The sequence below is a fragment of the Lygodium microphyllum genome, chromosome 10 (genome assembly GCF_053477565.2).
Source record: "Lygodium microphyllum isolate KBCC chromosome 10, Lygodium_microphyllum_v1.1.10, whole genome shotgun sequence".
Lineage (NCBI taxonomy): Eukaryota > Viridiplantae > Streptophyta > Polypodiopsida > Schizaeales > Lygodiaceae > Lygodium > Lygodium microphyllum.
Window position 1 is genome coordinate 84,296,016 of NC_141144.1, and position 18,607 is coordinate 84,314,622.

General features: G+C 40.4%; 1 protein-coding gene across 1 annotated transcript; it reads right to left on the minus strand.

Annotated features, from left to right (window-relative positions):
• Nucleotides 1-1,043: 1,043 nt before the first annotated feature.
• On the minus strand, nt 1,044-1,574 carry LOC148030231 (uncharacterized). The gene has a single exon (XM_087687227.1). The coding sequence runs from the start codon at nt 1,560-1,562 to the stop codon at nt 1,044-1,046; it is 519 nt and encodes a 172-aa protein (XP_087543353.1). The 5' UTR covers nt 1,563-1,574.
• Nucleotides 1,575-18,607: the final 17,033 nt, after the last annotated feature.

The window sequence follows — 18,607 nt, forward strand, 5'->3', positions numbered from 1 at the left end:
CCAAAGATGCTCCTCTTCCAAAGTAATACTGCCTAACTCCTTGATAGTATGACTGAGCATAGGGTTGTTGTTATGGTAACCATGTTGGCAATCGGCAGTACATAGCATCATGCTCGAATCTTCCACAGCTGGCACAAGGCTAGGATCTAAGATCAGATGGTAATGAGGTGAGGAGTGAGAAACTGAGAAAGGTGTGATTGGCACCGAGTGGAAGTCTCCCAAGGCCGAAGGACTCGATAGTATGCATCCCATCGATCAGTCCGAGCAGATAATCTACAGTACTCTCGCCCCCCCATGTGGGAAGCATGTAAGACCTCCTGAATATGGCCATTGTGCCATCCCGTTATAAATAACGAGATGATGTCTACTACCAAGCTCAAGTAAATGCCCTCTATACCCTGTGCCATCTGGCCTAGTATCTGCTGACTCCCGATTGATCCCCAACTCCTCAGGGTCTAATGCTCTCATGATCTCTGGCTGCTCCATATCAAAACTCTCACACTGTCGACTCTGTGTGCGCCCGTTGAAGTCCCCCATAAGGAAGACCTCACCCAAACTAGAATACAGAATAATGTCCTCTGAGAGCTGTGAATAAGGGGAGGGGGAATCTCTGGCATGAATATCACCCTGCGTAGTAGTATATCTGGACCCTCATAGTGAAAAGTAGCATACTGCCATATAGATCCATCTCTCATCTGATATCTGCACTCTGATCCATATGTAACTGGCCTCCTCATCTCGTCTCACTAACTGGATATGTCTTTGTATCCCCTGATGGAATAGAACTGCCACCCCTCTTGAGCCCCTAGATGTACTCTGCCTAGTAGTAGCCCGGTATGCAGATACCCACTCAAATCCTGTAATGTGTGGAAGCCCTCTCTCTGGGCTCTCATGTGTCTCTGTGAGGCATATAACATCATGGTCGGGTAAAATATCCTCAAGTCTGTCCGATCGTGACCATAGGGAGCCATTGCAGTTCCAAACTGCCACACATATCGGGGTCTCCTGTACAGTCCTCTGCCCCGTCTCATAGGCCACGGCCCCTATTTGGTGGGGCGTCCATCTATAAAAATCCGGCCATCTCGATAGAAGGCCTTACGGCCTTCTCTACGTGCTTGGAGTATCTGTGGCATGCATGCTCGTCTGTGTGCAATCTGCATCTGAGTCAGGTCCTCATCCATGAAGATGGGAGCCCCAGTCATCCCTCGGAGCGAAATCCGCTTCCGAAAGAAAGCGGCTCTGTCCTTCGGTGTGCTCATATGTAATATCAGAGCTCTGATCCTGGTAGTATCTCGTCCTGCACGCCATGCTTGAGTAAAGGGCATGCTCGTGTACCCTAGTCGGGTGCATAGCCCGTGTGCGTCCTCCTCCGGAGAGGCCCCTTTGGGGAGCCCGGTAATACGCACGTTCAATCTACGCGCGTTCCTGAGCCTCTCCTCCTCTAAGGTCTCCTGAACCCGGACTACCTCCTCCTTTTTATTTTCTTCATGGACCTCCTTCTTAATGTTCTTCTTCACTACCTCAATCCACCCCTCCTTATTCCCTTCTAATTCTTCCTTCATGTTTGCTTTGATTTTTTCCTCCCATCCCTCTCTCGAAGCCTCAACTTCGGTTTTAATGCATACCTGGAGGTCCTCTCGGCATTCCTTCATGATAGCCTCTCGGAGGTCCGCTTTGAAATCCGCATTCTCTCTTGCCTCCCGTAGATGTGACACTTCCGTTTGTAGCTTGTCCAGGTCGGTTTTGAGATCCCTCTTCTCTTCCGTGAGTGACTTCACCATCTCCTCCAGTCGCCAGATCCTCTCATGGAGCCAGCGGGTTTCTTGGTTCAAGGCATTATCCGCATCCTTCTTGAAATTCCATTGAGTCCATAGTCACTTTCAATAAATTGGATGAGTAGGACATGTGGGTTCCCTTGACCATAATGAAGGGAAGTTGGATAATTATGTAGCGAAGAAAATGGAAGAGATCTTTGACAAAGCCAACCCTTTTTTTATCATACTAGAAGGGCAGAGTAACAAATTTTAGGCTTGGTGGCTCCAAGAAGACAATCAAAGAAGTGTGTGTATAGCATGTTTTCATGCATAAGGAGAGCCTTGTCTAACCTTCCTCTTTAAGATTTGAAGAGCAGAGAGTGGCCATTACTAGATTCTAGAATAATCGAGAGTTGTTAGTGCAAAATTTTTCACAAGGTAGAGAAACACCTAAAGCCCAACATTTCAAGTAGTCAAAGTAAAATATCAACTTTTATGTCTATATCCATTTTCGTGGACTTCTTCTCTAGCACTTAAGTCCAAATCTTAAGAACCATATTCCTAGGTGCCAAGATGTAGACAATATCCTAGAGTTTGTAGATGTAGGCTAGGATACAAAGGTACAAGTTGGAATCACCTGCATGATACAACTAGATTCTGTTGTCTACAAGTATATGATTGCCACTCAAAACTTCATCATGACATTTTTGTATAGAAGATGGCACCATATTTGTGGAAAATTGGTGCCACTAGACTAAGACATGAGGGAGTTTTCCAAAAATTCATTACAAGATATTGATGTTTTTTTGGATGGTGAACTTTTGATCATTATGAAGGTAGGGTCAATGTGCACATTATGAAAATTGAGGTTGCACTTGCACAATGAAGACATCCAACTTCCTACTTTGTTTAGCTTCTATGTTGATGATAAAAAGGTGCATTGCTATTTGCATTGTTTATCTTGCTTTACATTCACATGATCACATGTAAAGAGATAACAAACAGTGTTGTGCATCTACATTGCCATTAGCAGCCTAGCACAACTACCTCTAAGGATCGAATAGTTACAAGACATCACGTATCTACTTGCAATATTCAAGGAGATACACCTAAAATCAAGGCTTGGACTGTGAAAGAAAGATACATGTCATCATCACCTAAGAAGTTCATCTACACTCAATAATCCAAAATGAAGCTAGTCTCACTTTTATAAAGAGATATAGCTATTGCAACAATGACAGTGTGACAAACATATATAGAGGTAGAGAGCAAGAACATTGAAATAAAACAATGACAGTGTCCCTCTTGAATCATTCCATACTTCTATCTATGACTATCTTTACTGGTGGTTTTCTATGTCCTAGGGTATCAAAATTGGTGATTTTTGGTACTTCCTTGGTACCATTACTATCGGTCTCACTGTACCATTATTGATAGTCTTGGTACTTTCGAGTATCAAATTTGGTAGTACCAAATACCTTTTTGTGGCATCTAGCTACATTATGTACATGATAAATAGGTTCCTAAATGCACATTCTTCGTGTCTCATTTGAGCAATCTCTCATATTAGTGCGTATTGGTCTGCTTTGGGCTATGAGCAAATCACATTAGAGCTAATTGTCATTGAGAATGGCACCAAATTTGAGAAACCTACAGTTGGAGTATCATGACCAAGTGATAAGGGGGCCATCGCCCCAACGAGATGCCTTGCTTGCTCGGTGGCAACCTCTATGGGGTTCGGTGCACACTTGGGTCAACACCAAGTGAAGTGGGGGCCCTTTGGCCTAGAGAGGGGCCTCCTTTTCTTGGTGCTGGATCTTGTGGGGTGCATTGCACATGATACCCAATTCAATCAATCCAACTATAATCAAAATAAATGAGCCTTTTCATAATTGTAGACATAGGTATTTTCCACAAAAGAAAGGTAAATGTTTCACGAGGCTTTTGTACTCAAGAAAGACCATACCATTAAAAAAATATAAATAACAAGTTTAGCAATACATATGATAATTTTTTCTTATTCTTTTTCCATTTTTGCATTTCTATTTCCATTTAGAAAGTGAAAAATTAGTAATGAAGAACTAAGACAGAGATCTTGAAGGCCAGATTCAAGGGTTTTCTTGAGGGTAGGGGCCAAATCTTTAAGTGCCAGCTCGATCACAAGGGTAGAGGGGTTGTCCACGAGGGTGGTGAGGTTATCCTTGGGGTTCTTGTTGGGATGGGGGGTGAGGTTGTGGCTAGGGTTGGGAGGTTTGGCATGCCCCCTCTATATCATGTCCCTATCATGCCAAAGAGCTTCCAATCTCTATGGTCCCCTCTCTACTACTTGTGACCCGCTCTTTACAACTTCTCTTAATTCAATCCATTGATGAATGTCTTCCATGGCAGCCTCATAACCTTGTATGGCATCTTCCATTTCTTGTGGACCCCTTATCTGCTCTTGTTCTTGCTCGTATCTCTTTTGAATTTTCTCTCTCTCGCAATCATCTCTCTACAACACCTCCTTCATGTGGTGCTTGACAATTGTAGATGTAAAAGAATTGAGTGGCGTTGATTTGAATTTCTTGAATTCAAACTTTGAGTGGCTCCCTATATTAATATCTTGTGCCAAAGAAGAAATTACAAACTATGAGCTTTGATTGGCAAAACAAGCTTGCATCATAAAAACCACTCACATTTGGAAGACTGTATTTAGAAGGAGAAATGTGTTGAGGCATGTCCTCCATCCACAAGTGATGTCTTAAGAGTCTTGTTGTGGAACTTGCACAATCTTTGTAGTCAAGTTACATAAAAGGGTTGTTACAAAAAGAATGCCCTCCATGTAGGCCACAAGTTTGCGCTTAGCCCAAAAGACACAAGTGAAGTTAGTTTAGGGACAATACCTTTAAAGAGCAGGAGCTAAATCTCAAAAGAGAGATATAGATACTTATTGTCAAGATATTTTGTGATAGCCCCTACCAGGAGTATTTATAAAATAACAAATGTTTTGATGCACGTCATACAATATTAGGCTCCGATGAGACCTATTCAATCATCAAACCAGTTAAATCACCAAAACAAAGATAAAAGAAAGTCCAAGTGCGCATAAACAAGCAATGCTATTTAATCAAGTAGTTATTGGTGATGATATGAAATGAAAACAACTTGCACATCATCGGTCAATATGTAACTCCACTGCTTCAAAGCATCCATCCATGAGACATTATTGTCTTGGAGAGGACCCACCAATAGTAGAGCAGGTTAAGGTAATATACAAATCTCTAGATCTCTAGTGGTAGTAGTGATATTACATAGCTACTAAACGCAAGGGGTATGAAAAAAATATTATTTGGGAAATTATGTTGAGGAGGTGACCATCGTGTTGATATAGCCCGTTATCTCTTGGTGGTGACCTTCATGTGCTATGAACCCCACATAGGTGTCAGGATTGTGGGAGAGAAGGAAGGAGTCTCACTTGTAGCTTTCTTGCTTGCACAATGGGGGAATACACACAAGGGTGGAGGCTGAAAATAGTTTTCCTCTTCTTAGTTGTGTAAGCCAAAAAAGGAGGCTCATACAAAGAAATAGAAGAACCCTATATATGGGTCTCAAACCAAAGACAACTAACTAAGGTGGCATACTAACTGAGCCACGAACTAGAGTAGATAAGGATAGCTGTCGTCTAGCTATTATTCATGGGCGGTGTACCAACCGCATCTGCAACTAACACGTCGGTGACATAAATGCACAACGGTCACCCTGGCATATCACGAGTGGAGCTCGATATCTCAACACTCCCCCTCGAGCTCAATCCCAATTCCTGCACACCAAGCAGGTCTCTGAACTTGTGCAACTTCTCTGCGCCCAATGCCTTCGTGAATATGTCAGCTACCTGATCCTCTGTGCTGACATAAACTAGATCAATAAGACCTAGTAAAACCCTCTCTCGCACATAGTGATAATGCACCTCAATGTGCTTTGTTCTAGCATGATAGACTGGGTTATTTGCCAAGTGTATACTACTCATGTTGTCACAATAAATGACAACTAGCCCATCTGTAGGCTGATGCATATCATAAAGTAGCTTATGCAACCAAGCTACCTCACATGCAGCCATTGCTGCACCCCTGTACTCAGCCTCTGTGCTCAACAAGGCAACTGTAGGCTGTTTCTTGCTGCTCCAAGTGACTGCAGCACTCCCAAAAGAGAACACATATCCACTGGTAGATCGTCTATCAGAAATGCTACCAGCCCAATCAGCATCAGTGTATCCATGCAACTGTATCTGAACCCCAGTCTCATAAAATAGTCCATACTGCAATGTGGACTTCACATACCTGAGTATACGTCTAGCCGCATCCAAATGCGGTTTCCTTGGAGCCTGCATAAACTGACTTACCAATCCAACAGCATAGCTCAAATCTGGCCTGGTAATAGTCATATAAATCAAGCTTCCTACTATGCGTCTGTACATAGTAGGGTCTTCCAGAAGCTCACCTGCATCCGCGCTCAGCTTCACATTCTGCTCCAAAGGAACTGAAATAGGCTTACAGCCTGTCATCCCATATTTGGACAGCATGTCCAATCCATACTGCCTCTGCAAGAGCTGTATCCCACTTGGTGATCTAATCACCTCAATGCCCAAGAAATAACGCAGCTCTCCCAAATCCTTCATCTCAAACTTCTGCTTCAATAGCATTTTCACATGAAGGATATCTTCATCACTGTCACCTGTCATAATCAAATCATCAACATAAATGACAAGTAGCATAATACCTTTCTCTGTTTTTCTCACATAAAGTGAGAAATCTGCCTTGGAAATATGAAAGCCAATAGTGACAAGATATTGTCCTATCTTGTCAGACCATGCTCTAGGTGCTTGCTTCAAGCCATACAATGCTTTCTTCAACCTGCATACAAACTCAGGATGAACAGCATGCACATAACCTGGTGGCTGCTCCATATATACCTCTTCTTGCAAATCACCATGCAAGAAGGCATTCTTTACATCCATCTGATGTAAAGACCATCCCTTTGATGCAGCCATAGCAATGACTGCTCTTACGGTTGCCATCCTTGCAACCGGACTGAATGTTTCTTCATAGTCAATGCCATATGTTTGTGCATACCCCTTGACTACTAATCTTGCCTTGTATCTATTCACAGAACCATCTGCATTGTGCTTCACCTTATAAACCCACTTACAACCAATTGCATTCTTACCTTTAGGCAAAGGTACCAATTCCCATGTAGCATTTGCTTCCAAGGCATCCATTTCTTCATCCATGGCTTTCTCCCATTTTTCTTTTCCCATGGCTTGCTCAAAAGAAGTGGGTTCTGGTTCCTATATCACTTTGACCATATATGCATAGTGAATGGCTGTAAATCCATCATATTTCAGCCTATTCACAGGATACCTAGCTCTCGTAGACCTGCGCAAAGTAGGTTCACTCCCAGATGCTCTCAAAACATCCCTGGTCTTCCTTACTCCAGGTGTAACAATAGAAGGAATACCCAGCTCATCATCAATGCTCTGTTCTGAGCCACTGGATTCACCATCCACATAAGAGTGACCTGTATTCACATCAAACATGGACTGATCAACCTTCTCTTTTCCTTTTCGTGATACCTGCATACCACTATCTGCATTGCTTTGAGAAGATTCTCCTGATCTCAATCTGCCTGTCCATGGCGAAGAATGTGAACCACTGCTAGAGGACGCTCCAGGTCCACTAATATTTTGTGACTGCTGCTGTGAATTCTGTGCAGCATTACCATTTTGTGCATCTACATCATCAATCACATTTACTGGTTTATACCAACTACTCATCTCATAAAAAACAACATCTCTGCTCACTGTAAACTTACGAGTAGAAGGGTTATAGCATCTATACCCTTTTTGCTGCAGAGAGTAACCAATAAAGATGCACTTCTCAGCTTTTGGATCCAACTTGGATCTCAACTTATCTGGCACGTGTACATAGGCAATGCAACAAAAAATTTTCAAATGAGAAATATCTGGTTTCCTACCAGTATACCTCTCCTCTGGAGTCATTCCATGTATTGCTGCAGTGGGAGTCCTGTTCATTATATAGACTACCGTAGCAACTGCTTCAGCCCAGTAAAAATCTGGCAGGTCTTTTTCATTGAGCATGGCACGAGATACCTCTCCAATATGCATGTTTTTCCTTTCTGCAATTCCATTTTGTTGTGGCGTATGACTGCATGAATATTGCTGCTTTATGCCATGCTCCTGCAGGAACCTTGCAAACTCATTTGAGAGGTACTCTCCCCCTCCATCTGACCTTAGGCATTTTATTTGCAGGCCTGCTTCTTTTTCAACCATAGCCTTAAGAGTTTTGAAATGCCCAAAAACTTCACTTTTCTTTTTCATAAAATACACCTAAATTTTTTTGATATAGTCATCAATAAAAGTGACAAAATAATGACAGCCTCCAGTCCACACATCAGAGTGGATTAATTCCAATGGCTTCTTACTCTCTTGAACATGTCTAGGAAATGGTTTCCTTGCCTGTTTTCCAAACTGACAGGCTTCACATACCTTATGCATTTCTGCAACCTTGAATTTAGGCAATCCTGCAGCAATATTTTGGGCCTGCATTGATTTAAGTCGCTGTACATTAACATGATCAATGCGTTTATGCCAGATATCAATATCTGCAACTACACCGGTCCCATGTGCAAACATTGCTGCACTCAATTCAGGCATGTCTACATCCAATGTAAACATTCTGCCCTTCTTCTTTCCTTTTGCTATCAAGCGACCTTTATTTTTCATATCCTCAACAAAGCATCCATGAGGATTAAATCTGACCTGCAAGCCCTGTTCAACCATTTGACCAACAGAAACTAGATTCTTGGTGATATTCGGAACATGAAATACATCGGACAGGTATTTCTTTTTCCCATCCTGCATAGACAAAGGAATTTTTCCAATCTGCACAATAGGATGTGCAGTATCATCACCAGTCTCCACAAATCCTGGTTTTTCCATTTTCCTTGCATCCTCCATCCATTCTGCATGACCTGTCATGTGGTTTGATGCACCTGAGTCAACATATCATACATCGTTGCTTTCTTCTGCACTTGTCACAGAATTGTTCATGTGCTGCACCATGAACAAATGCTCATTTCTGTCATCACCCTGTCTACTAGAAGATGCATAATTCCCTTGTTGCAATTTTCCATTCATGGTGTCATCCTGCTTTTTATAGCAGTCTTTAGCCATATGACCCATTTTACCACAGTAGTAGCATTCAACATTATTGTTTGCATTTTGGCCTCTTTGCCATCCACCACGACCTCTTTGGCTCCCCCTGCCTCTAGAGTTACCACGTCCTCCTCCATAGGACTGGTTTTCTTGAGTTTGCTGCATATTCTGATTTCTACCACGGCCTCCAAATCGGCCTCCTCTACCTCTGCCTCTACCTCTTCCAGCATTTGAGTAGAAGACAACTTCTTTTGAAGTCCCTCCTGAAGAAGATGCACCACCATTTCTCTGCTACTCAGAAATTAGAAGAGCAATCAACTCCTCAAAATCAGGAAATCTTTCACGAACTGAAATGGATGTCCGAAACTGTGCATAATCCTTTCCTAGACCATTCAAGGTCACAGAAACTAAATCATCATCTTCCACTGGCGACCCAATGGAAGCAAGTGCATCTGCAATCTTCTTCACCTTCATGTGGTAGTCATTGATGCTCATACTTTCTCTTTGCACATTATGCAACTCTTGCTTGAGCTGCATTTTCTTGGCTTGCGTATTTGTGCTATACATTTTTGACAAAGTATCCCATGCCTCCTTTGGCGTACTTGCATCCTGAATACGCACAATCATAGAGTCTGAAATACTGATAGACAGCCAGTACATAACTTTCCTGGCTCTCTCATGCCATGCTTTAAATGCCTGCATTTGCTGTTGATTGGGAACATCAGGAAGAACTGGTTCTTCTTCATTTCCTGCAACAAATTCCCAATATCCTTTTCCCATAAGGAAATTCGTCATTCTAAACTTCCATGCTTGGAAGTTGTTCTTGTCAAGCTTTTTAGTTACAATCTGTGAAAGAGAATCAGACGCCATTACAGAATACTGCAAAAAATTCTATCACTGAAGAGAACACAGCTTCAGCCTCACAAAAGGCAAATCTATAGAACTGACGAAAGTGGTATTTGACCACACAGTCACTTCCTAGTGACGATTTTGCATCAACAGGCAACAAGGATGATTCTGTAACTCCCAATGTCTCTGCGCACAAGCATACGATGCAATTTCTACAGTAACTTTTCACCGACCTGTAGAATAATGGCTGCACAACATAAAACTGGGCCTTTTCTTGAGTGCGTGCAGAAAACTTCCGCCTCCAAAACAGGCCCCGAAATGGCCTCAAATAAAAAAAACAGGGTCGCCAAGGGCTAAAGCCCAATCCCGCAGCATATACTGCCCTCTTGCTTCACCGCGAAGGGCGTCTCAACCTGAGACAATGCACTCTTGTAATTTCTGGCTGTGCTACCTGCAGAGATATGCTCCCAAAACAGAAAATGAAAGCAACACTGCTCCTCTTACCAGAACACCGCGAGCTTGGCTTGCTTTCTTGAGCTCCTTACCACGAACAAGGCTCTGATACCATGTCAGGATTGTGGGAGAGAAGGAAGGAGTCTCACTTGTAGCTTTCTTGCTTGCACAATGGGGGAATACACACAAGGGTGGAGGCTGAAAACAATTTTCCTCTTCTTAGTTGTGTAAGCCAAAAAAGGAGACTCATACAAAGAAATAGAAGAACCCTATATATGGGTCTCAAACCAAAGACAACTAACTAAGGTGGCATACTAACTGAGCCACGAACTAGAGTAAATAAGGATAGCTGTCGTCTAGCTATTATTCATGGGCGGTGTACCAACCGCATCTGCAACTAACACGTCGATGACATTAATGCACAACGGTCACCCTGGCATATCATGAGTGGAGCTCGATATCTCAACAATAGGTCACCACCAAGCAAGAGAGCCCCATCACAATAGTGGAGTTCTCTCCTATCACTTGGTGGTGAGCCACCTGGATAGCGAGGGTGAGAACCACAAATGTCGTGTGATATGATGTTGTGGGTGGTGATCTCCAGGCTTCTAAAAATATCAATGTTAATTATGGTATCTTGGGAAATTATATTGAGGAGATAACCATCTTGTTGATATAGCTTGTTATTACTTTGGTGACCTTTATGTGCTGCGAACTCTGCATCGGTCACCACCAAGCAAGAGAGCCCTATCATAGTAGTAGAGTTCCATCCTATCACTTATTGTAAATCCGACATGGATCACAACTAAGAAAGAGAGCTCCATATCACAATAGTGGTGTTCCCTCCTATCAATTGGTAGTGATCCTTGTGGGTGGTGAGGATGAGAACCACAAGTGCCACAAGTGTGATACGATATTGTGGCTAGCGATATGTGGCGATCTCTAGGCTTTCAAAAATTTCAATGTTGATTATGATATCTTAGGGAATTATATTGAGGAGGTGACCGCTATGTGCAGAGGGCTCCGAAGAATGGGTCATCACCAAGCTAAGAAGGCACCTCCCAAGGGTGTTGTGTCCCATTATTGCTTAATGGTGTTTTGTGTGTAGTGTGAATCTGACATGGGTCACCACCAAGCAAGAGAGCCCCATCCTAGTGGTGGAGTTTCCTCCTATCTCTTGGTGGTGATCCTTGTGGGTAGTGAGGGTGAGAGTCACATAGTATCGAGTGTGGTTATAACAATATTCCATCCTGGTATTAGACAGTAGCCCTCTGTTATAGAATCCAATATAACTTTGGTATTATATTCTAAAATCGATATCTATTCCAAGATAAAGAAGAGTGCACAAGGAAAACAGGGAACAATGTCTTGTTTTAAAACATAAGGTGATGGAAGGAAATAGAAATGCGTTTAAAATAACCAAGTGCTCCGAAATGATTAAGAGACAATAAAGCGCCAATTCCATCAAAGTTTCACAAAATACTATATAATCCAAGAGTATCAAAAACCACCAAATGCACCCTACATTTTCAAGTGTACCAAATGTATCTATACACATGTTTTACATTCTAAGCAGGATTAGGATTTGATATGCACCCTTACTTTTCATAGGACATTTTCTTCTGGACTTTGCCAATCCCAATTGCATGGCAAATTTAAACATTGCCAATCCATTGACAGTCATAGTAAATTTAGATGCAAAAAGATAGAGTTGAATTAATAAATATCAAGCATTACATATAGCTATGGACACTTGACATGGGCATTAAATATAACTATGGCAATCATAGTAAATTTGTGCATATTACCACTTGAAGTTCAAAGTTAGAATAGAGAACCGGCTTTAACCCTTAAGAATAAAAAGATTAGATATTTATCAAGTACATATTATGTAATTTATTTTATTTTATTTTTGGATGGGGTTTCCTTGTTATTTTCCCTCCATAAACATTTTTCCAAAAACTTTATAGTTTTATATAGATTGACAATATTTTAGGTTGACAATCCAATGAAAATTTCCATGTTATTTTGTCGTGACTAGTTGGAGACCCTTGGGCCAAGTTTGCATCTTGAGTCTAATCTTACTATATAGCTAATTGAATATTGAATTTAGTGTAAGCTCAACCCCAATCAAACAATCGAGGTATCTCAGTGGTACCCCTGCCTCTACTGTCTTAAATATGACCTAGCTCATGGGAGGATTCCATGAGAGCATGCTTATCTTTGTTTTTGCTTTGCTGATTTTAAAGCCAAATGGGACAAAAAGTCTTCATGCATGTGAAGGAGTTCTTTCATGGAAGGTTGTCCCAAACACTAACACTTGCAAAAGGTTTCCCCAAACCCCATCACTTGGAGGGCTCCTAGTAGAAACGATCATGAGAGCCTATCATAAGTTTTTTTGAAATCCATGATCAAAAGGAGGTCTCTAATCTTTACGCTTTTCTCACCTCCTGAACACAATTCTCACCATCACCATATACGAGGCTTGCGACCATGCGAAATGAGGACCCTTTACCATTGACTTGGGGATCTCTCACTTGGTGGTGACCCATGTGGGGTTCACCTCACAAAAGGGTCACCACCAAGCTATATGATACTCTCCACCCTTGGGAGGGGCCTCTCTTGCTTTGTGGTAACCCATTTTGGGTTTAAATCACACGATGGTCACAATGAGCAATAAGCTCTTAAGAATCAAAATACTGAGATCGAGCAACAATGTTGCTTTAATAGCATCATTCACCATGTGTGCTTGTATGGCAGATTGCATGATGTCCTTGCTAAATGTGAAAAACCACAGAACAAGCAAAGTAAATCCCAAATAAAATAATACTATGGAAACTCACCTCTAGGTTTCATCGAGGCCCTGTCTTCATCACCCAATAGGGATTGTTGTTTTCTCAAATTGCTCCTTGGAGCAACTATCCTTGCATGCACCAGTATTTGGGGTACGCATCTCCTTTGACACACACCATAGTATCTTGTCGATGCTACGAGGGATTGCATCCCCTCCTTATGCTTCCTCATTAGGGGCTTCACCTACTGGGGTGAGTTTAACATCCGCCTTCCCTGATGGGGTGCCCATGACAACATGTAAACTGGGTGCAAAGCACCAAGAAGAGAGTTTAAGAAACACAACAAAGAGCCCTTGGGGCTGTATTGAGAGCTTAATGACTGGAGGAGGCTTGTGTTATATTTGGGGCAACGAGCTTTAGCATGTCTCATGTGTTCCATCAATTAGATGATGACAAGATTCGTTTGCGGGATAGGACATTTCTAAGTAGTTCTACCCGAATGAACTCTATCCATACACGATCATAATGATACCATACATGTATGCCATAGCCTGACATCATTTGGACTAGTGACATGCTCAAAAATCTTTACAATTAACTTGTGTTATCTAGGGATTGTACTCCAAAATCCAAATTAAGAATTAATGGAAGCACCAACTAGGCACACAACAAAAGTTGGTCATTTTTTTGTACCACCAAACTATGCTTTCATCCCACCAAGGGCTAATATTTCCCAAGATTATATATTTTTTCCAATGGTGTATTTTATAAGCTGCACAATGCTTTCTCTCTCCTCAATTTCTTACATGGCCAAAAATTAACCTCAAATCTCCCCTAATGTCAATTGACTAAAAGTAGTATTAAACTCATTAAGGTGACTGGACATTAAAGCCTTGTTCTCCATATGGAGATCAATGAACACAATATTAGTGAGTTTGGGAATCTCCCAATTCCCATTTTTTGAATACTAAAAAGGTGGCACCCAGATAACATGGCCATAAGTTTCTCAAAAAAATATGATGTGACCTATCATTGGAAAGCACTTGAAAAATCGAATCTATTGAGCTATAGAGCACTCAATTTGGAGTAAATATGTTCAAGTTATGACAAATCCAAAGATTTGACTACGTGTCCCAAACTTATGGAAAATTCCCATATTCCCCAATATGGTGTTAATGAGTGTTTTTAGCCAATAGCTTAATAAATCTACAAGGTTGCATTATCTTTTTTATATAAGTCACCAAGCTTTTCCCATACATCATATGTGCATGAAGTGCCTTTCCCATTAAAATACATACACTTTGAGAGTGTTAGCATAATAGTCGTGCATGCCAACCATCCAATTCCTCCCATACATCTCCATCCATGTCCTCAAGCCATTTGATCGGCCTCACCTACTTCTTCTAGATGTACATTATATTTTTACTCTTTCCAACATGAAAAGGTTTTTCCATCAAGTTTTTCAATGTTTAACAATGCACTCTTTGAACTCAATGGATAAGCCATGATGATAAAAGTATGTTTGCACACAAAAAACAACAAGATATACCAAACTATAAGCTCAAAATAGACCAATAATCTGCAATGGACTGGCTTGCAAAGCCAAGTAATGGCTATCCAAATATTAAAACAATATAAAACTAATACAAAAATGATATTTTAGCACTCCCAAAGGCATATGAATTTCTTGCAATCTTTTCTATGTCTTTTGGCTATCCTTTGAGCATAAAACAATCATCACTAAAGATCAAGTACATGCAAATTACCATCATAAATCAATTTAAACCCGTATAATCATTGTAAGACTAGCATAACCAATATGAGAAAACCTTCAAGATGAAAATTTTATTAAAATATTTGTGTAGTCCAAATGTGTGAGTAATTCGAGGGCCTCCAAGTGCAAATTACTCACTACTACTAACTAATATTTGAACCTTACAAAAAGGCTTTTGTGATAAAATAAATACCATGTAGCTTCAAGAACATTAAAAAATGTGGAAAAATATATTGAGTATCTTAACTAAGCAAAATGCATCATCACATGTTGTTTTTAGCATAAACAACCTGTACATGCAAGGATAGTCTATAAATATTGCAATCTTAGCAAATCATCAACTCTCTCTTTGTCATAGACATAAGCATAGAATTTTCTTAAGTCCCCCATCTTAAGCCCTTTACTTAAACCCTCTACTTGCAACAAGTAGGTCCCTTGCTTCCAAGACACAAGCTACCCGTCTCTTAAGTAGGCCCTATGCTTGCATATATCAAAACCACATATCAAGATCCCTTCTAGAATATCTAAATTCAATCTATTTCACTTCAATCCCAGTCATTAATGGCTACCCAAATCAATGCCAAAATGGGATACTATAGTCTCAAATTAAGCTTCAATGGCTTAAACAAATGTTTGACTCAAATCTAGATCCTAGTGATGAGAATTTACATCTACAAGATACGGATAGCAAGCATCAATATCAAATGAGAAACTTGAATCCTCGACCTTCGTGACAAAACTTCACTCATTATGCTTCTTGCTCCAAGCATGAGCTTCCACAAACACCAAACACCACTCTAATACTAGTTGAGAGGGAAGAAATGGTGAGATGCAAGGTAGAAGTTGAGTGCAAGAAGGTTGAGAAGGAGAAGGATAGAAGAGAGCTATGTGGATAGAAAATGAATGGTACTTAGCCTTTGTTTTCTTCACTCATATGTGATTGTACAATGTGTACGCATACAAGGGATGCCCACCCGGATATAATCCATTTTCCTTTACCCCAACACTATCAGAACACTAAGAAACCAACCCTCAATTACAAGATTGAAACATATAACTTTATATCTTATAGTAAAATTATTTTACATAAATTTGGACTAATCAACAACATGAAGTGAATTGAAAGCATTCAAACATATCAAGATAACATTCAAGAAGTAAAGCGTTTCGATAATTAACAACATTAACCAATTACTAACATTAATAAACTAATAAATTCCTCAAGATTTCTTGATTATGAACTTACTAATTGATCATGAACTGATTTAACCATCGCTTATTCATCAAACATGCAATCTATGTGTTTGACTTGGCATGGTATGCATGGCACCAGGGCGATGGATGCTTCATTGAAAGGCTACATTGCAATGCAAGGCACCATGCAAGTAGAAAATATTCTGAATTAGGTTCTCTGCCATAACCACCATTAGTGTCAGGCCGAGAACCACCATGAATGCTAATTGGAAGCTAATTAACAAGCTCTTACAGAGGTAGTGGCATACATAAATATATCACAATGCCAGGGCATTGATGATTTCATTTCAATTAGTTAGATGGTTGCAAATTATCTACGGATGTAAATGTTAAGCATTTGTGCATCTTTATATAAGTTTTGCATGTAAGAAAAATCATATGTGTTGTGTGTGCTTGTGTGTGATCTTGTGTTAGAGAGAGCAAGGTGTATGCATATGCTTGTTATGGATCAGATCTTTTTGCAAAATATGTGATAGGGAAGAGGAAAAATTATTCTTCATTCTTATGTCCATGGCACTGATCATACCTACGCTATGTTCCATATCTGAAACAAACAAATAGAGATTGCTCACTCCTTCTCACAATACTTCTCTTGTAACACATATGCACAATTATCCCACAAACATGTACACACACACATACACACACACACACACACACACACACACACACACACACACACACTCTCTCTCTCTCTCTCTCTCTCTCTCTCTCTCTCTCTCTCTCTCTCTCTCTCTCTCTCTCTCTCTCATACAAGTCACACCCCTGTCTCTCTTACAATCACTTTTTGTTTAAAAATGCTAGAACATTGTATTAATAAATTAAAAAAGACATCACTTAATATGCAATCACTCAATTGATCAAGAGTATAGTGTTGAGTATAACTAACATAGAAGAGTATAGACTTGATACAACCTTTGAGGTAGAGATGTTGATTGCAAGCCATAACTTAAGAAATGGAGTGAAGTGTTGATTTGAACTTGAATATACGCCCATATGTTGTACCTTTGGCAACTTAGTGATTATCTTCAAAGGCACCTTTGGGGTCATTAGAGGTCAACACAAGGCATCCCGCTCTATCATGGCATAAAAGTTAGTGCTTGAGGCTTAATAGTGTACATTACACCCCATGCTCACTAGTGTCCAATAGTTGCCTTGGCAAAAAACTTCACTTGCCACTTGAAACAGGGGACTCCACATGAATGACAAATTATCGTAGCACTACCCATACTTTATATCTTTCCATCTATGTTAGAAGGTGAAGTTATCCTAGAGGACCAGTCTCTAGAGTTGGCTCATGTCCAATGGTTATTTGTCTTTTCATGAGCAAGAATGCAAATATGCTACTATGGATAAAATAAGAGATCAATCCATGCAATGTACATACATTAATATGCTACCCATTGATCAACACTAGGATGGGTGTCCTTTTTGAATTCTTTTTTCTTTTTTCTCTACAATGATATTTATTATTCTTTGTGAGCTTGAGATGTAGGGGCCATGATGGGATGAAGACATTAATGGTATTGTGGACAATAGTCTAGGGATGAATTCTTATTCAAGAACCCAATACTTTGGACAAATATGGAAAGGCACTATGCATGACGATGATTTGAACTAGGTGTATGAAGAGCTCCCTTGTATCATGGACAAGAGGATGGGGTGAAATGTGAAAAGAGATATTAACAAGTCACATCTATTTACAGGAGTTGAGAAGCATTGATCCTCTATAGATTTTATGGGTTTGATATATGGGCCATTTCATGGTAGTGATGCATGCTATTAGTTGTATAGATTGTAATCATAATGCATCCCAAGGATACGACTGTCATTTTAATGTGGGATATAATTCATAAGAACATGGATTATGTACAACATTTTAATTGGGATGAGATATGATATTTAAATGTAATGTGCCCAATTTTCATGCAATAAAATACTCTATGCTTTTTGGCCACTACTTTAACCGTGTCTCAATAATGATGATTAAAGTCATTATTTGTATGCCTATTCATAAGTGGAAGTCACTTGAAAGCTCTTCCGAAATAGCTTTATGAAAACTAACTTTATAATATATATCAACAACAAGGACTAGCTTAATGGACATCTACTTGATAGTTAAGTGCACTTGGGTGACAATACTACCAGGATGGACAATCTCCTAAGAAGTTTTTCCTATAAGAAAACGGTTGCATCTCGTGTAGCTAATGGCACCAACTATCGAAGCTCTATGCCAAGTATGCCAAGCAAGGATGCCAAGTTCTATGCCTTGGTCTCACCCCCTTTGGTTGTGAGTCCCAATATGGGCACCACCCATTGCTTCCAACATGAATGCCCACCCACCCATTGCATGGCCATTGGGAATGGGTAATTCTGGGTGTTTTTCACAATTTTCTTTTTTCATTTTTTTTTCATGTTGAATAAGGCACCTCCATGCTTATCAACTTGGTGCCTCAAAAATAGATCCCTCCTACTGTCATTGATGAGGTAAGCTATAAATGCTAGAGGAGATCTCCCCCCT